The sequence below is a fragment of the Ovis aries genome, chromosome 11 (genome assembly GCF_016772045.2).
Source record: "Ovis aries strain OAR_USU_Benz2616 breed Rambouillet chromosome 11, ARS-UI_Ramb_v3.0, whole genome shotgun sequence".
Lineage (NCBI taxonomy): Eukaryota > Metazoa > Chordata > Mammalia > Artiodactyla > Bovidae > Ovis > Ovis aries.
The window spans coordinates 4877270-4901074 of record NC_056064.1 but is presented as its reverse complement, the minus strand read 5'-3'; the positions used below and the strand labels follow the sequence as shown (position 1 = coordinate 4901074).

Sequence of the window (23805 nt, the reverse complement as noted above, 5' to 3'; positions counted from 1 at the left end):
AACTGATGAATACATTTAGCAAGGTGAGCTGCTGCTGCTGCTAAGTCGCTTCAGTCATGTCTGACTCTGTGTGACCCCACAGATGGCAGCCCACCAGGCTCCGCCGTCCCTGGGATTCTCCAGGCAAGAACACTGGAGTGCGTTGCCATTTCCTTCTCCAATGCATGAAAGTAAAAAGTGAAAGTGAAGTTGCTCAGTCGTGTCCGACTCAGCGACCCCCATGGACTGCAGCCTACCAGGCTCCTCCATCCATGGGATTTTCCAGGCAAGAGTATCGGAGTGGGTCACCAGTGCCTCCTCTGAGCAAGGTAAGCAGGATAAATTATTAATACATGGAAATGTGTTGCATTTCTTTATACTAACAAATGAAATATCAGAAAGTAAAAAACAACAACAAAAAAAATTTAAAGTCTCATGAAAAAAAAATACTAGGAATAAGCCTAACAAACATCATAAAACTGAAGATAAAACTGAAGATGATTCAAGGAAACAGAAACATATCCGATGCTCTTGGATTAGAAGAACTATTACAGTTAAAATGGCCATGATTCTCAATGCAATCCACAGATTTAAAACTATCCCTATCAAATCACCCATGACGTTTTACAAAATTAGAATAATCCTAAAATTCATATGGAACCACAAAAGACACAGAATTGCCAAAGCAATCCTGAGGAAAAAGAACAAAGCTGGAGGCATACCCTGGGCAGACTTCAAACAATACTGCAGAGCTCCTAACCAAACCAGTGTGGCACTGGCACAAAAAACAGACTTCTAGATCGATGGAACAGAATAGAGTCCAGCAATCAACCACGGTCACACCTACAGCTATGTAGGTCACACTACGCCTAAAGTCGGGTTCTTTGACAAAGGCGGTAAGAATAGACAGTCTCTTCGGCCAGTGGTGCTAGAAAAGTTGGACGGCCACATGTAAACCAATGAAGTTAGAATGCACCCTCATACCATAAACAAAAATAAGCTCAAAATGTCTTAGAAACTTAAACATAAGACATGGCACCACAAAACTCCTAGAAGAGAACATAAGCAAAACGTTCTCTGGTGTAAAGTGTAGCAGTGTATTCTTAGGTCAGTCTCCCAAGGCAATAGAAATAAAAGCAAAAATAAACAAACGGTATCTAATCAAACTTACTAGCTTTTGAGCGGACAAGGAAATCACAGTTCAGTCGCTCAGTTGTGTCTGACTCTTTGTGACCCCATGGGGTGCAACACGCCAGGCCTCCCTGTCTATCACCAACTCTCAAAGCCTGCACAAACTTATGTTCATCGAGTAGGTAATGCCATCCAACCATCTCATCCTCTGTCGTCCCCTACCACAAACAATACAAAAAGAAAACCTACAGACTGGGAGAAAACATTTGCAAATGATGTGATCCACAAGAGATTAATTTCAAAAACACATAATAATATACTGAGTTCATAAAACTCAATAACAACAAATGAACATCTCAATCAAAAGACACACATCTGGCCAAGAGGCGCACAGAAACGTGTTCAACATCACTGGTTATTAGAGAAACGCAAAGCAAAATGGCACTGAGGTCTCATCTCACACTGGTCAGAACGGCCATCACCAGAAGTCTGCAAATAATAAATGCTGCAGAGGGTGTGAAGGGAATGTACATTTGATGGGGATGTAAACTGGCACAGCCACCACGGAAAACAGTATGGAGGTTCCTTAAGAAACGAGAGTAACCGTATGACCCAGCAACCCCTCTCCTGGGCATATAAAGAAACGGTGGATCCGGTACAGCCAAAAACGAATTAATTACTCTTAAAAAATGAGCTGACTGTCACTAATCTGTCCAGATATTTGAGGAATAAAATGAAAGAGGTGAGATGAAGACGAGAACTTGCACCCAAGGAAAGAGAATCCACAGAGCAAATGGAAAAGCATCTTTACAAATACTTATCCTTAAAGATAAAAGGGGAAAGCTCATCCATGAAAGAGTTACTATAGTGAAATAAGTTCTTAAAGTAAAAAATTGTTGAAATAACAAATGGTGCTGGGAAAACTGGACAGCCATATGTCAAAAAATGAAATTAGATCATTCCTTAACTCCATATATAAAAACAAGCTCAAAATGAATTAAACACCTAAATGTTGGACTGATCACTTTACAACTCTTAGAGGAAAACAGGCTGAATACTCCCTGACATATATCACAGCAACATCGTTTTAAATCCATCTCCTAGAATAATGGAATAAAGGTAAAAATAAACAAATGGGACCTATTTATGCTCAAAATTTTTGCATGGCAAAAGAAACAATAAACAAAACAAAAAGACAACCTACAGATTGGAAGAAAGTATTTGCAAGTGATGTGACTGATAAGGGATTAGTCTCCAAAATTTACAAACAGCTTTTGACACTTACAGCATCAAAACAAACAACCCACTCAAAAAAATGGGCAGAAGATCTGAACAGACATTTCTCTAAAGAGTACGTACAGATGGCCAATAGACTTATGAAAAGATATTCAACATCGCTAGTTATTAGAGAAATGCAAATCAAACCTACAATGAGATATCACCTTACACCAACAGAATGGCTATCATCAAAAAATCAACAAACAACAAATGCTGGAGATGGTGTGGAGAGAAATGGAACCCTCCTGCACTGGAAAAAAATCTATGACCAACCTAGACAGCATACTAAAAGGCAGAGACATTACTTTGCCGACAAAGGTCTGTATAGTCAAAGCTATAGTTTTTCCCGTAGTCATGTATGGATGTGAAAGTTGGACTATAAAGAAAGCTGAGTGCCGAAGAATTGATGCTTTTGAACTGTGATGCTGGAGAAGACTCTTGAGAGTCCCTTGGACTGCAAGAAGATCCAACCAGTCCATCCTAAAGGAGATCAGTCCTGTGTGTTCGTTGGAAGGACTGATGCTAAAGCTGAAACTCCAATACTTTGGCCACCTGATGCAAAGAGTTGACTCACTGGAAAAGACCCTGATGCTGGGAGGGATTGGGGGCAGGAGGAGAAGGGGACGACAGAGGATGAGATGGCTGGATGGCATCATGGACTCGATGGACGTGAGTTTGAGCAAGCTCTGGGAGATGGTGAAGGGCAGGGAAGCCTGGCGTGCTGCAGTCCATGGGGCCATGAAGAGTTGGACACGACTGAGACTGAACAGCAACCACACAGCCACTCTGGAAAACAGTATGGAACAGTATGAGCCTGCAATCCCACTCCTGGGCATACACCCAGAGAAACACACGGCCCCAAAAGAGACATGCACCCATGCTCGCTGCAGCACTGTTCACAATAGCCAAGACACGCAAACGACCTGCATGTCCACTGAGAGGCAAATGGGTAAAGAAGACGTGGTGTACACAAAGGAACATGAACAGCCATGAAAAAGAATGAAACATGGCCATTCGCAGCAACGTGGATGGACCCAGACAATGCTATACTGATTGAAGTCAGTCAGACAGAGAAGGAGAAATATCATATAACATCCATTATATGTGGAATCAAAAAAGAAATGATACAAATGAACTTACTTACAAAACAGAAAGACACAAACATAGAAAACAAACTCATGGTTGACTTACAAAACAGAAAAGACTCACAAACATAGAAAATGAACCCACGGTGACCAGGGGGAAGGCTTAGATAAGTGCTTTGGGAAGGTCATGTACACACTGCTATATTTAAAATGGATAACCGAAAAAGACCTACTGTGTAACACAGGGAACTCTGCTCAGTGTTATGTGCCAGGCCGGATGGAGGGGCATTTGAGGGAGAATGAATACATACATATGTATGGCTGAGTCCCTTCACTGTTCACCTGAAATTATCATGACATTGTTAATTGGCTATACCCCAATACAAAATGTTTTTGGTGCTAAAAAAATAAAATTTAAAACACTGTTGAAATAAAACTTTCATTAGCAGGACTGAATAGACAAAGCAATATTTAAGTTTAAAAGAAAGAATACGTGAACTGGAGAAGCTTTGCTAGAACTACGGCACAAAAGAAGGAAGAATCAAAATGTACAAAAGAGACGGGATAAGAAAAATATAACTGAAAGTCTCATCATCTAAACCATGCTCCAAACAAAGAGAACAGAAAGAATACTAGAAAAGAAATACCTTAAGTAAGAGCTGAGAATTTCCCGAACTAAAATAAACATAAGTTGACAGTGTAAAAGGCCTATCAAGTGCTAAGCAGGTTACAGTTTAGGGAAATACACATATGCACACACACCCCCCTGTACACAGTACAGTGAAATTTCAGAAGCATTAGAGAGAAGTCAGAAATACAACCAGAGAAAACAGGCCATAAAACAAAGGTGCAAGAATCCATAGTACCATACTTCTCCATGGCACCACTGTGGATAAGAGGAATGAAGCAAGCAATATCCTTGGAGTACTTATGGAAAATAATTCTGTATCTAGAATTCTGTATTAACCCCTTTTCTCTGTCGAAGAATAGTAACTGTTTTTAGAGAAAACTGCAAGACCTTAACACAGCCGCCAAGAGACATCTTTGGACATGTAAACCCTCAAGGTTTACCACTAGTAATGATGTAAGGAACAGCAGTTAAATATAAGTGGTAATGTTGAAAAAGGGCATTTTTACCATTTACTGTTTCCCAAGCAAGTGACAATCAAGAAAAATTTCACTCACTAGCAACCAAAGGACTTAAAGGAAAAATAACAACAACATGAGACTTGGGGAGTGGGGATCGCAGAAAAGCAAAAATACGACAAGTTCCTTAACTTTGGGGGAAGAAAAAGATTTAGAAACTGATTTTTTTTTTCCTCTGCTTCTAAAATTATGTTAGAAGTGTGTGCTAAAATTTAAAATAGATAATTAGAACAAACCTATCAGAGGGAAGAAATGGTCTGGCTGTAGAGACACAGAAAAGGGTCTGGGAGGGCCCCCACCACAGTCAGGATGAACAGCTGGTGGTCCTTCACATGCTCACGCAGGTCCAAATGCACCGTCCACTCACTTGGTCCCAGCCTCAGCCATGCCTCTCTCTCTGAACCTTTCCAGAAACCCTCCCCTTTCTCCGTGGCCCCCACTCCGGAACCTACAGTATGATAAATACATTTCTATTAGAGCAGCAGTTCTATAACACTTGATTTTACAAAACACCCTTGCTTACTAGTCCCAAGTCCCTAAGGACTAGCCTCCTCATTTCTATATCCTTTACCGCATTGTAGTTACTCATGTTTGTTGAATAGATAAATACAGAGGCAACATTACACATTTAAAACAATTACAGACTAACCGAAACTGTATATGGCAAGGCTATCAATGACTAATGTTGTTAAATTATTTATTGCAAGAAGGTAAATACCGCATCTAACGTACTACTGCATTTCTGATAAAAGTCATCCATGCATCTTCCTGTTAAGTTTCAAAAATCAAGGAAAGACGTGGGGGGATGGACTAGTCAATGCGAGGGTATCTTCCATCTCACAGGCTCAAAGTTTAAAGAATAAGAGACACTGTTACCAACTGTCCCTGCAATCATACTACACCTGCAGAAGCTCCATGTCTTCATGGTTCTCAGACCCAGGAATATTCTCCATCAGTATGGCAGACATTACTCTCACATTCATTTTCACCATATCCAATTCACTGTGTAGTTTTCCAATCTGCAGACGGCAACACAATAACCAGTAAGTGAGACATAGAGAACAGCTCTGCTTCCTGCTCCCAGAGAAAACACTTTTGTAAAATTGAGCACTTTCAAATTTATATAAATGTACATACAATTATTTTACAAGTGTATAATCTGTCACCTTCTAAAAGGTCTTGAGAGCTCTTGTATTACATTTAAAAACATGCTCTAGGAAAGTTGATGAAGGGGAAAAGTCAGGTTAGAACCAAGATGGAGAAAAGAGAAGATGATCATATCAGGAACCTGGACAAAATTGCAAATGTGAGTCTGGATTTCCTGGAAACCAATGGGGGAGGAAAAAAATGAATGTTTTATAGTCCCATTGTATTAAAGAAAGAAGAATCAAGAGATAAACAGTTTTTTTTTTTCCCCTTCCTGGATTAAATTCCAAGAGTAATTAATCACATGGACTACTATATAATAACAAATAATAATAATACAAGGTCTTTTTTAAAAACTTTGGCCATACTAGGGCTTTCCTTGTGGTGTAGGGGCTTAGCTGCCCTGTGGCAGCTGTGATCTCAGTTCTCCAAGCAGGGGTGGAACCTGTGTCCCCTGCATTGGAAGGCGGATTCTTAACCACTGGACTGCCAGGGAAGTCCCTACAAAGTCTTAAATGATAGTTCCTTTATAGCAGGATAGAAATGAGCTTCATTTAATAACTGCTTGTCTAAACCTTTGATAAACAGATAAAAGACAAAGCCATGAATGCAATTCGATTGGCACAATTAATATCAGTTCTAAGACTACCATTCACCGAGCTGTCTGAAATGGCATATGGGCAGTCTTATCAGGGGCAACAGGATCAGCTGCTTATAAACTCCACATACAGCCAAGCCTCCACAAAGCCACATAAGCCACTAGACAAGCCCAACTGTTCAAGCTCAGGCTTTCAGAATCAGGCAGAATTCATGGGATTAATTCCACTTAGAGCTGAACCATCATCGACATACAGTTCAGTCCCCTTCTCTGTAAAATGAGGCTAAAAGATATCTCCACCTTACAATAACATTGCTAAGAATAAACGAACTATATATAAAGTGCTTAGAACTTAGAAAAAGTCATCAATAAATACAATCATTGCTATTGTTACCTGTTCTGGGACCAATGCAATAGTGGAGATCTTGGGGGCTACGGAAGGAAGAGCTGGTGCAGAAGGAACAGACGGTGGTGGATTCGGTGACGTCTATGAAACATGGAAATATTATTATTGGAATTAACTTGGCCACTGCAAGCCCATTTTTCCATTCAGATGACTCACTCACTAGGGAGAGTTAGCCCTCAGGACAAAGCCTTCACAAAGGTCAGACTTTGGTATACACATGAATTGCTTTTTCTACCAAGACAGGACTCACCAATCACAGAAGGGAAGAACTACTGATTTTACATTATGGAAAGAACTACTGTGTTTACATTATGTTTCTACATTACATTACAGGAAGCCAAGAGTTGACTTATAATCAGTCTCTCAAAGTGTTGTAAGTTCAAAACCTGGGAAGTTATTTACAGACTTGAGAATGAATACATGTGAACATGAAGAGACTCTTCTATGGGCACAGTATTGATAAACAAATTTATTACATGACTACCAACAGAGCCCCTTGCCGGTCTAGCACCAATCTTTTCTTTTGAAAACTGCCCCTACTCTGCTCTACCTAAACGATTTCTATATGAAGCCATCACATTCTTCCAAAACCTCACTTAACTTGTGCAGAAATGGAAAACTGACCCATGTTGGTTCAATGAGTCCTTTCTCTGCAATTTTGAGCTTTGAATCTGAAAAAGCTAAGGCTGCAACATGAAAATGTGGGAGCTATGTTGTCTACCATTAGCACCACCCAGGGAGCCCTGCGCAGAGTCAGACTGAAGTGACTTAGCAGGCACATGCATAGCAGGCCCCGCGTGTTGTCTACAACGTGAAGAAAACTGGTCTGCAAGGACAGAATAAGCTGATTGTCAAAGGGGAGCAGACAAGTAACGAGGCATTTGAATCTCAGTTCTCTGTTGTTACAAAGACCCAGCTAACACCAGCCTTCTTGTGGCCTGGTTATTCTCTGAAATCACAGATTCATCTTTCAGCTTAAGCTGGGTGGAGCTAGAGTCGTTCCTTTCAATGAAGAAAGACCCAAGCCCTTCACTGTCTTTCTCTACACAGGTCAAAAAGGGCCTCCTACCTCTTGTCTGGCTGTTTCAGTCTCTCCACCTGATGAAGGAAACTGAACCCCTTTCTTAAGGAGGTCCAGGTACACGTCTTTCACTTCACTGACATCCACACCTCCTGGGAAACCCTGCGACCATGTCTGAATTCAAGAGATGGAAAGTTTCAGAGATAAAAGAGCAGCAAAACAAAACACAATGACCAAAAAATCAGAGACTGACAATTATGAAGCTTACTCAGAATGCCATACTTTTGAATGCCATACACAAAATGTACATTTTTTGCAGGTTTTTTTTTTTGGGGGGGGGGGGATGGTGGTGGCAGTTACTTGTTTTTGGCTGTGTCAAACAGCAGGTGGGATCCTAGCTCCCCAAGCAGGGACTGAAGCCGTGCCCTTGGCTGTGAAGGTGCTGGACCACCAGCAAAGTCCAAAATGTCCATTTTTAGAGATTAGAATAATGTAAAATATTTTTAATTATCAGACTGCCAGGCCTCAACAATTTAGTGAAACTCTAGACTAGATACAATTAATAGACTCTAAAACACCATCTGTAGATCTTTTGCCAAATAACTGCAGGCAGTGAGTTATCGACCCGAGAAGATAGTTTCCACATCTGTAAAATAAATGTATACATCACTATCTCTTCTATCTGACATAGATAAAACAGAAACTGAGAGACAAATATGGAAAAGACTATAAATTCTTCAGAAAAAGGCCAGTGTCCAATGCCAAGAAATTATTACATGGAAAACAGAATAAAAACACTTTGAAGCTCAGTTCCAGGCTTATAAAGGATCACTGAACCAACTGGGAGTTAGGAAATTAAGCTTCTAATCTTAGACATTCACTAGCCCATAAGGTATATAACAGACTTACCTTAATGAAATTCAAGATTCTGTTCTGAATGTCTATTGGCAATGTGTATCTGGGATTCAGCAGCTTCACTAGACTATCTTTAACAAACTCCTTCTTCACAATCAGAGACTGGAAACTCGGACCACAGTTCTGTACGCACATGTCAATAAGCTGAAGGGAAAAATCAAACATTTTATCTCTTGGGCAAAACCACCTCCAAAGTACAAGAGAAAAATTGCTAAGTGATGATTTCCACCAGCACTCTAATTAATAAACAAAATTTGGTTATCCACTAAAATACATGGCAAAATGTTCGGTTCTGGGAATGTGAGGAAATTTAAGGCATAATGTAACTGCTTAGCAGACAGTCTTGTTGGGGAGCCAGGACACAATCATAAGAGAACTGGTAACAATGTGAGGTGGTAATGCCAAGGGCCAGTGGGAGGTGCAAACAAAGCCTGTTGGCTCTAGGCAAGCTGACATTTGTCCTAGTGTTTCCAGGAAAGTCCTGGTGAATTCCTATTGCCCCAGCTTTATTAATGACATCATCTCCTTTCACTTCCAAAAACATCCTTGCCTGGGTGAAAACTTGCACGGTTACTCCAGCTACAGACCTTTACAGGCAGACGTGACCATTTAGGGCCAGGTGTTTGAGACTTTTGTTTTTTTTTATTTAATAAAAAATTCTTCCATACATCAACATGAATCTGCCACGGGTGTACATCAGTTCAAAAAGGTGGTCCTAAGCTAGCCTTTGAAAAATGGTCAAGAAAAGGATAAATGCATATAAAGCGATAGTCTAGACAGGCAAATCATAAAAAAATTTATGTACAGGTGATGAACTGTATGAGCTGTGAGAAGGAAAACAAGTTTTCTGGTTTGTAGAGGCTTCTTTATATCGGCAAACTGGAGACCCTGGGGAACTGAATGGATAAAGTCTGGAGGGGCATCATCCAGACTGTGCAGAAAGTTGTGCGGCAATGTAAAGAATCTGGACGTTATTGAGAAGGCACCAGGAAGCCACTGGAGGGTCCTCAGCTTGTCACCATCACACCTCCATTCTGAACTTGAGAGAAGGTTGGTGCAGCACCCTACCAAAGCAACTGGAGGGCAAAGACCCTGAAATGATGGAGAGATCCAGCAATTACCCCCTAGTAGAGCCTGATGCAGACAGGCTTAAACTAGGATGGTGAGGGTGCAAGGAAGGGGAAGACATGAGAATTCTGAAGGAAGGACTTCCAACAACTAGGTTATCTGCTGACAGGGAAAGGCTGAAAGTTGAATGACTGTTACTCTGCATGAGACTGATAGCACTTTGGATGGAAATCTGGAAGTGGATGGGATAGTATGACTGGCCTAAGGTCAAAATGATGGGTTGAAACTTACATATTTTGAGTTTATAAGTGCTGCAGACTGAATGTCTGTGTCCTTCCCAATTCCTATGGTGAACCTCCTAATCCCTAACATGATGGTATTTGGAGGAAATTAGGTCATGAGGCTGGAGTCTTCATGAACGAGATTGTTGTTGTTCAGTCGCTAAGTCATGTCCAACTCTTCGTGACCCCGTGGAGTGCAGCACGCCAGGCCTCCCTGTCCACAATCTCCCAGAGTTTGCTCAAACTCATGTCCATTGAGTCGGTGATGCCATCCAACCATTTTGTCCTCTGTCGGCCCTTTTCTCTCCTGCCTTTCTCAGAAAGGAGGGAAAAGAGAGGTCTCTCCTTGGCTACACAACGATACAACGAGAAGACAGCCATCAACAAGCCAGAGGGCGGGCCCTCCTCAGACACTGAACCTGCCAGCACCCTGACCTTGGACTTCAGAGCCTCACGGACTGGAGAAATTGAAAAGTCTATTGCTTAAGCCACCCAATCAATGGTACCTTGTTAGAGCAGCTCAAGATGACTAAGACAAAAGGACAGAGACATTCAAGTGGAGATTTCTGGCTGAGAGCTGTACAGGCACAGATACAGTTCAGGAGAGACTTAAGCCCACAGGGAGTACCTGGGGCTGCCTCGCATGAACAGAGCGCAGGAGGCACAGCAGGATTCAACTGGGAGGCCAGAAGGAGGATCGAGAAAGGCAGCCCAAGAGCAACCAACGGAAACTGAGGCATAAAATAAACAGAACATGATGCTCATAAAGTCAAAAGTGGGCAGGATTTTCAGGACGATGGAGTGTCAAACAGCTAGGAATATGGAGTGAGAAAAACTCAGGTAGGTTTGTTGATTAGTGGAGTTATCAGTCATCTTGAAAAAAAGATTTTCAATACAGCAACATGAACAGAAGACAGGCTAAGAAAGAATGAGCTGTACGGAAGGACTGCATGCAGAAAGCAGATTTCTGAAAGTGATCTAAACACACAATGAAATCTCTAGTGTCCATGCTACCACCTTCCCAGAGGTCACAAAGACCATAATATGACCAGGACAGGTATGAGCTCTGCAGAAAAGGAGTCCTGAAAACTGATCTTACACCATGCTCTGTACTGTGTCACTTTAATGGCAATACAAATAGAAGAAGATATGAAAGCTATAGTTATAAGGGCATCGCTGCTAAAAAGGCAACTATAAAATATGGAAGCTGAGCACATGCAGCAGGTGAAACACAGGGAGAACCTGTAACCAAAGGAAAATAAAACCAGAATCCAAAACACATTAAGATGAATCTATTTTAATACGAGTTGTTTCGAGAAAGACAAGTTGCGTAACAAATGACTTTTTGCTTGATACACTATTATGATGAGTTTTTATCAGGTGCCTCTAGTTCAATGGGAATTTATAGAAATACTTCATGTAACCAGTTGAGCAGTCTTAGGCAAAACACTTTGCCTCTAAGTCTCATCTTCCATAATAGTGAAAGAAATGCTAAATATTCCACAAACCACTTTTTACTGTTGGGAGTATCAAGATTTTATGTTAATGGGTAACATTCCCAGGAGGTTACCTATAAAAATCAAAGAGTCAATATGAAATGCTGAGAATGTTAACATCTGGAGATCATAAACCATGCCCTTTGTGTTTTCCCATTGGAATCTACAGTGTCAGGACCAATTACTTCTATGCTATCACCTCCTCCTTCATGTCACAGTACCTGCCACACCCCAGCCCACTTAGCTAAACAATAAAACTTAAGAGTGGTGAATTGGAAAAATCAAATACCTTGTTTCTACACATTTTAGAATTGGGCTTTGGTGTAATTTATGTGTTCACATAACCTATGAACATGGAGCTCCCAGGTGGCACAGTGGTAAAGAGTTCACCTGCCTGTGCAGAGACGCAGGAGATGCGACAGAGGTGGGTTTGATTCCTGGGTTGGGAAGATTACCCTAGAGGAGGAAATGGCAACCCAGTCCAATATTCTTGCCTGGAAAACTCCATGGAGAGAGGAGCCTGGTGGGCTACAGTCCACGGGGCTGCAAAGAGCTGGACACGACTGAGCAACTGAGCACGCATTACCTATGAACCAAGAAACCATCATCTGAGGTGGAGGAGGGAACCCAGGAGGAGGCAACAACTGAGACTGCAGAGTATGCTGATCTGAGGCTTCACAGTTGTCCCTTTGCATGTGGCTGGGCAAATCACTTATCCCGACTAAGCCTCAGCATCATCAACTGCAGAATGAGCCTACCTTCCTCCAGAGACCTGCTGTAAGGCTTAAGTGAAAAGTGATGTATATGAAGAGCCTGACACATAGCAGGACCTTAATAAATGGTAAGTACTGAGATTGTCTGCTCACACAGATAATTTCCCATCAAGAAAGAAAATATTGACAAGCCAAGATAAGTATTCCTTTCAAAAATGTTAGGAAAAAAAGCTCCATGGTAGTTTTATTTCTCACGGTAAATTTCTAAACTCAGCATAGTAACCCAGGCTTTGGGGTCATCCAGAGCTGAAAACCATACCAAGGTAAGGCCACCAAGGGGATGAGCTTACTTTGTAAGTTTCTAGAGGAATGAAGACACTTTACACTAATTCTGAAGTCCCCGTAACTCACCACCTAGGGGGTGCTTCAACTAATTAACTGATTCCCAGGAACCTGTTCAACCACTTTCCTCTTCGCAATAATAGTATCTTGCTGAGACTTATCATAACTGACTCATTCAAGTAAAGACTAGACTCTGGCTAAGAGTTATCAGTTCAGGTCAACCTAGATATCCATCGACAAAGGAATGGATAAGGAAGTTGTGATACATATATACAATGGAATAATACTCAGCCATAAAAAGGAACACATTTGAGTCTGCTCTAATGAGGTGGATGAACCTAAAACCTATTATACAGACTGAAGTGAGTCAGAAAGAGAAAGATAAATACCATATTCTAACACATATATACGGAATCTAGAAAAAATGGCACTGAAGAATTTATTTACAGGGCAGCAATGGAGAAACAGACATAGAGAATAGACTTATGGACATGGGGAGAGGGTGAGATGTATGGAAAGAGTAACATGGAAACTGACATGACCATATGCAAGACAGATAGCCAACGGGAATTTGCTGTATGGCTCAGGAAACTCAAACAGGGGCTCTGTATCAACCTAGAGGGATGGGATGGGGAGGGAGATGGGAGTGAGTTTCAAAAGGGAGGGGATATATGTATACAAAAAAAAAAAAGAGTTATCCGTTCAGTTTAGTTCAGTTGCTCAGTCATGTCCGACTCTTTGCGACCCCATGAACCACAGCACGCCAGGCCTCCCTGTCCATCACCAACTCCCGGAGTCCACCCAAACCCATGTCCATTGAGTCAGTAATGCCATCTAACCATCTCATCCTCTGTCGTCCCCTTCTCTTCCTGCCTTCAATCTTTCCCAGCATCAGGGTCTTTTCAAATGAGTCAGTTCTTTGCATCAGGTGGCCAAAGTATTGGAGTTTCAGCTTTAGCCATCAGTCCGTCCAGTGAAACAGGACTGATCTCCTTTCAGATTGACTGGTAGGATCTCCTTGCAGTCCAAGGGACTCTCAAGAGTCTCCTCCAACACCACAGTTCAAAAGCATCAATTCTTCGGTGCTCAGCTTTCTTCATAGTCCAACTCTCACATCCATACATGACTACTGGAAAAACCATAGCCTTGACTAGATGGACATTTGCTGGCAGAGTAATGTCTCTGCTTTTGAATATGCTGTCTAGGTTGGTCACAGCTTTCCTTCCAAGAGCAAACAGTTTTTCATTTCATGGCTGCAATCACCATCTGCAGTGATTCTGGAGCCCAAGAAAATAAAGTCTGTCACTGTTTCCACTGTTTCCCCATCTATTTGTCATGGAGTGATGGAACTGGATGCCATGATCTTCATTTTCTGAATGTTGAGTTTCAAGCCAGCTTTTTCACTCTCTTCTCTCACTTTCATCAAAAGGCTCTGTAGTTCCTCTTCACTTTCTGCCATAAGGGTGATATCATCTGCGTATCTGAGGTTATTGATATTTCTCCTTGCAATCTTGATTCCAGCTTGTGCTTCATCCAGCCCAGTGTTTCTCATGATATACTCTTCATATAAGTTAAATAAGCAGGGTGACAATATAGAGCCTTGATGTGCTCCTTTCCCGATTTGGAATCAGTCTATTGTTCCATGTCCAGTTCTAACTGTTGCTTCTTGACCTGTATACAGATTTCTCAAGCGGCAGGTAAGGCGGTCTGGTATTCCTAGCTCTTGATAGGAAAAGAGTTATGAAGCCTGATAACTAAATGGTTTTTAAAATAAGACAAAACAACAGGCTTCTTGACAAAACCGTACCACCAACTGATAGTAGGAAATCAGAGTCTAGTCAGATCCCAGCGAAGACCTAATCAAGGCTAACAAATCCATGGAGAACCTAAATGACAGATAATACAAAGGACATTTATAATCGACTTTGACAGGCTCTCATCACTTCACCATGATAAAATGGAAATGTAATATATGAGGATCCATTGTTAAAGGGTTTATTGGTAAACAAATAATTGCCTTTGACAGACACTGGATATTTGTTTCTGTGACTAATTTCTCTCATAATTAAGTCTGGCTTAAGTTTACATTAAAGTCTGTTCTAAAACATTAAACACACCGCTCCAGTGCAATGAGTAGTCTGAGGTGAGGTGCCTGGGCCATTAAAGAAAGAACTCAAGGAAAGCTGCATGAAGCTATCAAGAATCAAAGGCCAATTCAAAGAAGTCCAAGAAGCAGGGACCTTAATGAACTCTACCCCTAACAATGAGGAGCTATTCTGGCTCCTAACCTGTGATTCTCACCTTTACTTTGGCACAGGTCTTAGACTCCTTGGTCTCACATGCTGGTATGGAAATCAGGAGGCGAGAATGAAACAGCTACCAGAGGTGGAACAGGGAACAGGCAGCAAGCTGTGAGGAAGGCCTGAGCGATCAAATGACCTGCAGAAGAGAAAGTGTGGGGCCTCATAGACAGATGGGGGTATAAGACAACACTCGGAAACAGCTCAGCTTCCTCAGGGGAGAGTCCTGATTCGTCCCCGGAGGGAAGGAAGCTGGATGGAGGAAGTGATGGACCAGGGACAGAAAGCCACCACAGAAAGGTCAGGTAAGCTGGCTATAACACAGAGAGAGACAAAGGCATCATACAGAATCCACAGCGGTCGGAAGCTGAAACACCGCATGCTGAAACTCGGAAAGCGGCCTAAATTTATCTTCCGCCCTTAGGTTCCTCAGTCAATTCTCCTAACCTTCAGCAGCCCTGGGACGTCCTCCATTTCAGGGCACAGCTGTATACCTTTCTACCCCAAATCACAATCACTCCCTGAGTCCTTACTGGATGCTAGGGGAGGGGGATGGGGGCTGAAGGACAGTCAGTCAGTCAACACCTAATACCCTAAATCTTCCACCACAAAGAAGCTGAAGACACAAACGAAACACTGTGACTGTTCTTTCAAGGGGCATGATTTGTTCAGAGAAGCAAGGTGGCATGGGGCCAGGGCCTGGAATTTAGAATCTGAGACCTGCACTGAAATCTTGCCTATGCTACTTAAAAGTTGGACCGGCGGGTGGGGGGGGAAACCATCACTTAACCTCACCAATTATCAGTTTCTTCCTCTGAGAAGTGGAGTCCATAATACAACTTCTTCACAGGGTTGTTGAGAGCATCAGCCAAAGTGCAAGTGAATGCCACTCAGTTGTGTCCAACTCTTTGTGACTCAGTGGACCACAGGCTGCCAGGCTCCTCAGCTCATGGAATTCTCCAGGCCAGAATCCTGGAGCAGGTAGCCTTTCCCTTCTCCACGGGATCTTCCCAACAAAGGGATTGAACCCAGGTCTGCTGCATTTCAGGTGGATTCTTTACCAGCTGAGCCACCAGGGAAGCCCAAGAAGACTCGAGCGGGTAGCCTATCCCTTCTCCAGCAGATCTTTCTGACCTGGAAATCAAACCCGCATTTCCTGCCTTGCAGGCAGATTCTTTACCAGCTGAGCTACCAGGTAAAGTACCAGGCCAAGGTGTATTTCCATCACCAACCCACTGTTCTCCTATTTCCCCTGGAGCACCTTACTCCTCTTTCTGGTTCCCTCCACTCCGTGACCTCCCTGAGGAGGCAACCATGGTGAAGGAGAGGGGAGAGGTCCAAAAAGGTGGAGGAGACAATCCCTCTAAAACTGTATTCTGACCCTAACTTGTAGGGTTTCTTCAGTGACAGTATCATTAAGACTTCATTTCTTTTCCAAGTAAGCAAGAGGTGCTAAGTTCTTTTCCCCCTGAAGCTAGAAAAGGGGGGCAAAGCTCAGCTCTGCTCCACAGCCCTCTAGATAACCATGCCCAACCCTCCTAAGGGCAGTCTGATGCTGCTGGCAGAGGAGCCTGGATGAGGTCAGCAAAGGCACTCAGAAGACATCAGAAAGCACACAGCTCACTCTCAGGCAGCAGGCAGGGTCTGCAAAACGTACCGAAGTGAAACTGGCAACTCACCCAGCAACTGTAGGGGTCACACAGCCAAGGTCGGGGGAAAACGGAAACACGTCAAATAAATGTCCACACCCGTATCAAGAAACACGGTGCACAGGATTGTTTCTATCAACAAAGAACTTAATTCAAATTATATCAGGCAGCAGAACTTGGCTGGACCCTAGAGAGCTGCCAGCACCTCAGAATTCCAGAGGTGTGCAAGCAAGGCAGGGAGCTAACAGGGGGGCGTTTTCCAAGCTTCAGTTCTCCCCACGTGTAACACATACACAGACTTCTTGATCAGCTCAGTTCCTCCAAGTTGTTCATTACCAGTTCTCATCTCCTAACCAGGAAAATATGATTTTCCAGGAACACTCATTTTCCACCAAATTAAATGCTCTTACAATCAACAAAACTCCCTTGATTCTGTAATTCTCAGTAAATGAATCATTTTAATCCATACTGTACGTAACTTTTTGCTCACCTATTATCTCAGAGTATTTGTATCCTTTAGACCCAAAATTAGAAATATGACTATAACTTAGGCAATTTTAGTCTCAATTAAACATTAAAGTACTTACTGACAAGGTGAGTTGGATTTCTTTATGATTGTAGTTTTTGGAAATCCTTTTCTTCAAAGCTTTTACTGCATCTTTTGGCCTATGACGACAAACACAGTAAAATCATCAATGCAGGCCCTGCGGAAAGCAAGTCCGTCTCTGACTAGCACTGTGCGGCGTGGAAAGAGGAATGGCTGAGGAGACACCCAAGGTCTTAGCTCTGCTGTGTGACACTGGGCAGATGACTGAACTTGTTATACCCGTTTCCTCACACATCTAGGCAGACAATACCACCTACCTCCTTGTGAAAACCAAATAACGTATTCAGGTGACCATTACCTAGAAAGCACTACATGGGAAATGTACTCACACCCACAGCCCTCTCTATGTCAATGCACAGAACCACCTTACACGAAATGAATTTCCAAAAATGTGACCTATGTTTATTATTAGTATTTCCTACACACCCTATGCTAAGTTGTGTCCAACTCTTTGAGACCCCCTTGGACTGCAGCCTTCCAGGCTCCTCTGTCCATGGGATTATTTAGGCAAGAATACTGGAGTGGGATGCCATTTCCTCCTCTAGGGGATCTTCCTGACTCAGGGGTCAAACCCGCATCTCTTGCATCTCCTGCATTGGCAGGCAAATTCTTTACCACTAGCACCACCTGGAAAGCCCCAAGCACCCTACAGGCAGCAGGATACTGGAGGAGGAGTTAGGACTAACCAGGACTAACTGATATCCTACAATTTTATGTTACAAAAGGAAGAACAATGTGTAAGTTCAGTTCAGTTCAGTTCAGTCGCTATGTATAAGTAGACAGTCCAAATTCACTGTTTTAAGTGAATTACCAGTTTTAAGTAAGTAATGCGGATGTAATGTACAACATGATGACTGTAGTTAATTCTGCTATATGATATATTTGACAGCTATTAAGACAGTAGACACTAAAAGTTCTTATCACGAGGGAGGAAATTGTTTTTGTAATTTTATGAGGTGTAACTGTGATGCTAACTTATTGTGGAAATTGTTTTGTAATATATCTAAGTCATTTGCTGTACATTTTAAACTTACACAGTATTGTATGCCAATTACACTCCAAAACTTAAAAAAGATACAAATCCTTTTTGCATATTACCTTCTAATTTTGTTATGTTTGCATGGGTAGAATTTCTATTATATGATAATATAATTATATAACACTAAGTACACTTACAATTGTAACTCCTATAATAGATATATTTCTAAAAGATCATATATAAAATCTAAGATTAAACTCTTGGAAAAGCTTAAAAGAATAAAGATACTGTTTTAAAAGAAAAAAATTGGGGGAATTCCCTGGTAGTCCAGTGGCTAAAACTGTGAGCTCCCAAACCAGGGGCCCAGGTTTGATCCCTGGTTAGAGGACTAGATCCCACATGCCCCAACTAGGACCTAATGTGGCTAAATAAATAAATAAAAATAAAAAAGGAAAAAATAAATAAGTAAAATAATTTTACATTGAGATCCCTTTTTTCCACTATCAATGAAGAAGTCAGTATTATAAGTGAAGAAAAGGTTCAGAGGAACCAAATGCGGGAAATAAGACTATAGAGAAACCATTATAAATACTTTAAAGCACTAGTTAGTACTTTAAGCACTTTCCATTGATAGTAATTAACTGTAATGTTTTCTTCATCAGCATCAGTTCTGTTCAGTCACTCAGTTGTGTCCGACTCTGCGACCCCATGGACTGCAGCATGCAAGCCTTCCCTGTCCATCACTAACTCCTGGAGTTTACTCAAATTCACGTCCATATGCTGTCGAGGTTGGTCATAGCTTTTCTTCCAAGGAACAAGCGACTTTTAATTTCATGGCTACAGTCACCTTCTGCAGTGATTCTGGAGCCCAAAAACTAGTCTGCCATTGTTTCCACTGTTTCCCCATCTATTTCCCATGAAGTGATGGGATCAGATGCCATGAATGTTAAGTTTTAGTTTTAGATAGAATGTTAGTTTTCTGAATGCTGAGTTTTAAGACAACTTTTTCACTCTCAGCTTTCACTTTCATCAAGAGGCTCTTCTTGCCTCTTGTCTTCTGTCATAAAGGTGGTGTCATCTGCATATCTGAGGTTATTGATATTTCTCCCGGCAATCTTGATTCCAGCTTGCGCTTCATCTAACCTGGCATTTCACATGATGTGCTCTACATATAAGTTAAATAAGCAGGGTGACAATATACAGCCTTGACATACTCCTTTTTTCTGTTTGGAACCAGTCTGTTGTTCCATGTCCAGTTCTAACTGTTGCTTCCTGACCTGCATACAGGTTTCCCAAGAGGCAGGTCAGGTGGTCTGGTATCCCCATTTCTTAAAGAATTTTCCACAGTTTTTTGTGATCCACACAGTCAAAGGCTTTGGCATAGTCAATAAAGCAGAAGTAGATGTTTTTCTGGAACTCTCTTGCTTTTTCGATGATCCAGGGGATGTTGGTAATTTTATCTCTGGTTCCTCTGCCTTTTCTAAATACAGCTTGAACATCTGGAAGTTCACCGTCACGTACTGTTGAAGTCTGGCCTGGAGAATTTTGAGCATTACTTTGCTATCGTGTGAGATGAGTGCAATTGTGCGGTAGTTCGAACATTCTTTGGCATTCCCTTTGTTTGGGGTTGGAATGAAAACTGACCTTTTCCAGTCCTGTGGCCATTGCTGAGTTTTCCAATTTGCTGGCATACTGAGTGCAGCACTTTCACAGCATCATATTTTAGGATTTGAAATAGCTCAACTGGAATGCCATCCCCTCTACTAGTTTTGTTCATAGTGATGCCGCCTAAGGCCCACTTGACTTCACATTCCAGGATGTCTGGCTCTAGGTGAGTGATCATACCCTTGTGATTATCTGGGTCATGAAGATTTTTTTGCATAGTTCTTCTGTGTATCTTGCCGCCTCTTCTGCTTCTGTTAAGTCCATACCATTTCTGTCCTTTTTCGTACCCATCTTTGCATGAAAAGTTCCCTTTTTATCTCTAATTTTCTTGAAGAGATCTCTAGTCTTTCCCATTCTATTGTTTTCCTCTATTTCTTTGCATTGATCACTGAGGAAGTCTTTCTTATATCGCCTTGCTGTTATTTGGAACTCTGCATTCATCAACATAAACTAAGATAATCTCTTTAGCTATTCATGCTGACTTTAAATGTGTATGAAAATCAAGAGAACTGTACCCCTTACAACAAGTTATAATTCAGAATAAGTCACAAAATAGCCTTAATGATTTTGTTCTTTAAATTTCAACTTCTTAAAGCTTAAGAAGCGTAACAAAAGATACCATATTGTTTAAGAACTCAGCGTAAACATGGATGAGTTGGCATTCAGAAGAAAAAAATTGTCTTGTGACAGGCAGAGGAAAACAACTTCTATATTATTTCCTGGTTGATAATGCCAACTGCTCAGAGACAGTTTACCACCAGGAGTCCACTAGCTTCTTCATAATATTTTTCAGTTACAATAACATAAAATATTGGCAATCAGAGCAAGAAGAATTCCTAATGAAGGAAACAATATCTCCCCCTCTCCTTAAAGAATAAGGGATTTGAGCCTCACAGAGACAAAATTTGAAATTATTACGGAAAAGGCAAAGAAAAAAATTATAATGGATTCTCAGATATTCCACATGCTGAAAAAAACAGCTGTCCTAATATTTCAACCTGACATGTCTTCAAAAGGCAGTGGGTGCTTAAAAGGTGATGGAAACACTATTTCAACAAGAAAACCAAAGTCTGTAAGAGAAAACTCAAGTTTGCAGGAGAAAACACACTATAGTTCTGATGCTTCTTATGAGACAAACACACGAACCACACTCTGAACTCACCCATCATGGGTGGTGTTAATTATGTCACAGATGTGCATGAACTGGCCCCAGTCTTCCGTCTGCATTCCAGCAAACGTAGCCTTTTCTGCAAAGAAAAAGTTAGGTTGAGTCTGAGCTACAACAGAATAAAACACGTCTCAAAAAAAAGTGAAAGTCAGTCACTTAGTGACGGCCGACTGTTTGTGACCCCATGGACTATAGCCTGCCAGGCTCCTCTGTTTGTGCAGTTCTCCAGGCAAGAATACTGGAGTGGGCTGCCATTCCTTTCTCCAAGGGATCTTCCCAACCCAGGGACTGAACCTGGGGCTCCTGTATTGCAGGCAGATTCTTTACTGTCTAAAGCACCAGAGAAGCCCCAAACATGTCTGGTTTTCCAGAAACAATCTGCCTGGGGTTCCCTAGCAAGCACCATTAAGTTTACATCACCAAAAGGCAGACAGATTTTTTTTTTTTTTTTGCACAATTCCCAGTAATTCAAGAATCAGTCAAGATCCAGGTTCAGAGTGCTGCTGTTGCCACAGTAATAAATGACCTATTAATAAAGGCTTCAGGGCTAGAACAGCCCACCTAAATCTCCATCTGCCTGCCTGTCTTTCCGAGAAGGACAGCTACCTACAAGGTGAAGTGCATACTGCTAAGTATTTTATCTTACGCAATTTCATTTAACCCACTGTCAGAGATGACGACACAGAAGTTCAAGAAGGTTAAGGAAATTACCCAAGGCTACACAGTCAGTCAGTACAAGGCAGAACTAGCATCAAATCTAGGTTGTTTTTGTTTGCTTTTTTAAAAGTCACGTATTCTCCTTGGTCGAGTGGTGTTGAGAAAAAGAGAGAGCTACTCAGACTGTCTGTGTACTTGCCAGCACCTGTATTAACCAGCGCTGCACCAGACATACTTGAAGCCTCCTGTACCTGGAACCCCATCATTAAACAAATAGTTTTTCCTTGTCCAGACAGCCTCCTTAAGAATACAGAATGCCACCTGCAAAGAGGATCACAGAACACTCAACCTGAGTGATTTTAACAACTTTCCTAAAAGGAAAGAATATTCCTGAGCGTGGAAACATGAGGACCAACAGGGAAAGGAGCAAAAATTAATTGAAAGGATTAAGAAGAGGATAAAGGTTTGGCTGGTGGAACTGCAAAGCCGAGCCTGCTCCCCCCCAAGGAGAAGCACTATCTGCGCTTGGCATTCAAAATGGACAAAGCTTACCAACCTTGTGTCTAGTCACAAGGTTCTTTCAGCCAGTTTCTTTGCTCCCCATTCCATGCTCCTTCCTCCCACCTTCCCATCTTCCTAGAAATCGTTCAAACTCATCCTTCAAAAGCCATGGCAGAGTTAAGTTCTCCCTTTTCATAAGTTTTGGGTGTTTTACACTTCTCTTCTATTGCAAAGGTACTCTACTATAATCACTTCCCTATATATGTGTGCATCTTCCCCATACCTTGATGGCTGAGACCAGGTCTTGCCTGTGTCTGCTTCAGGTCCAGGCATACAGTTGGCAGCCAGTAAATGTGCATACCACCAAAGAATAAATCAGATTATGAAGATGCAGTCCGACTCCATTTCTGGTCAGAGTTTATTTTAACACCCGACAGAGAAAAAGCCAGCAACAGTTTGGAAAGCATTTCCTCCTTAATGGAAGTTACACTCACTATCTCATAAAGTTGTGGGAACCAAGCTTCAGGTTGGGTGACGTGTACTTTTTAAAGAGCAGTTAACTAAGCTGCAGGCTAAACTCTCCAAATCAGCCTCCTTGTTATAACTACCAGGCTCTCCTGATTTCTTCGTCCCACTAAATTCGCCGACATGCTCACGCTCTGCTTGGCACCTCCGGGCACGGGTGCCACACTCGCTTCCCGAGGAAGGCACGGAGCCGCGTCGGTGAGCAGCCCCGGGCCCGGGTCAGGCTTCCGCGTACGTCGACGGGGGCGCGCCCACAGAAGAGCCAAAGGAGTCGGGGAGACACCTGCGTGGCCCTCGGTGGCCCGCAGAGGCCTCTGTTGTCCCCGAGAGAGAGCCTGGCTCCCCTCCCTTCGCTATCTGTGCTCAGCACGTCCCTTCTCTTTGTTCCTCCCGAAAAAGAAGCTCGGGCTGTAAAGGCCTGGAATCGCGAGCACGCGTCTGGACACCTGCCTGTGCCGGCGAGGTCACTGCACTCACCCTCCTGGAACCTTCCCCTCGCAGAGCGGGCACAACCCTTGGCTCGCTCTCGGAGAGGCTCGCCCGGCCCCAGAGGGCGGCACCGCTGCGGAGGGCCAGGCCCGCCGCCCCCGACCCCCGGGCCACCTGTCCGCTCCCACGCCCACCGCGCTGGAAGGCGCTGGGGAACAGTGCGGAGCCCGGCTTCGAGAGAGACGGAACGCGACAGGGGTATCGCCGCACCGGCGGGCGCGGGCCTGGGAAAGTTGCGGGGAAGCGGGGAGCTCCTCGAGCCGGGACCCACGCGGTCCCGTGCGGCGGGGAACGGAGTCAGGGCTCGGGGCCCCCCTTACCTATCAGCTGGCCCAGGGAGTTCGCGTACGGGTCCCGGTGACTCCTGCCGAACGCCATGGCCGTGCTGCGAGCCCGCCGGGCCTCCGCCGCCCGCGACTCCTCCCGCACGGCCCCGGCTCCTCCCTCGGCCGCTGCGGGGCGCCGGGCGGGGCGGGGTCCCCAGGGGGCGGGGCGCAGAGGGGGTGGGGCGGGGGTCTCGGGCGGGGCGGGGTCCTGGAGGGGGCGGGGCGGGGTCCTGGAGGGGGCGGGGCGGGGTCCTGGAGGGGGCGGGGCGGGGTCCTGGAGGGGGCGGGGCGGGGTCCTGGAGGGGGCGGGGCGGGGTCCTGGAGGGGGCGGGGC

At 43.2% G+C, this 23805-nt stretch overlaps 1 protein-coding gene across 5 annotated transcripts in view; it reads right to left on the bottom strand.

Moving 5' to 3' along the window:
• The window catches only part of TOM1L1 (target of myb1 like 1 membrane trafficking protein), a 60617-nt gene extending 37037 nt beyond the window's left edge, over positions 1–23580 (bottom strand). For 3 of the 5 annotated variants that reach the window (XM_042255238.2, XM_060395092.1, XM_042255239.2), the window contains exons 1-7: positions 22415–23173; positions 20968–21052; positions 17142–17220; positions 8700–8849; positions 7839–7964; positions 6758–6850; positions 5522–5638 (exon numbers count right to left, since the gene is read on the bottom strand). In XM_042255238.2, coding sequence (XP_042111172.1) covers positions 5522–5638; positions 6758–6850; positions 7839–7964; positions 8700–8849; positions 17142–17220; positions 20968–21052; positions 22415–22490 — 726 coding nt within the window. In that variant the 5' untranslated portion in view covers positions 22491–23173. Of the gene's footprint in view, positions 1–5521; positions 5639–6757; positions 6851–7838; positions 7965–8699; positions 8850–17141; positions 17221–20967; positions 21053–22414; positions 23174–23465 lie in introns of those variants that run through there. The other 2 variants (XM_015098436.4, XM_060395093.1) reach the window with 1 other exon arrangement.
• Between the last annotated feature and the right edge of the window lie 225 nt (positions 23581–23805).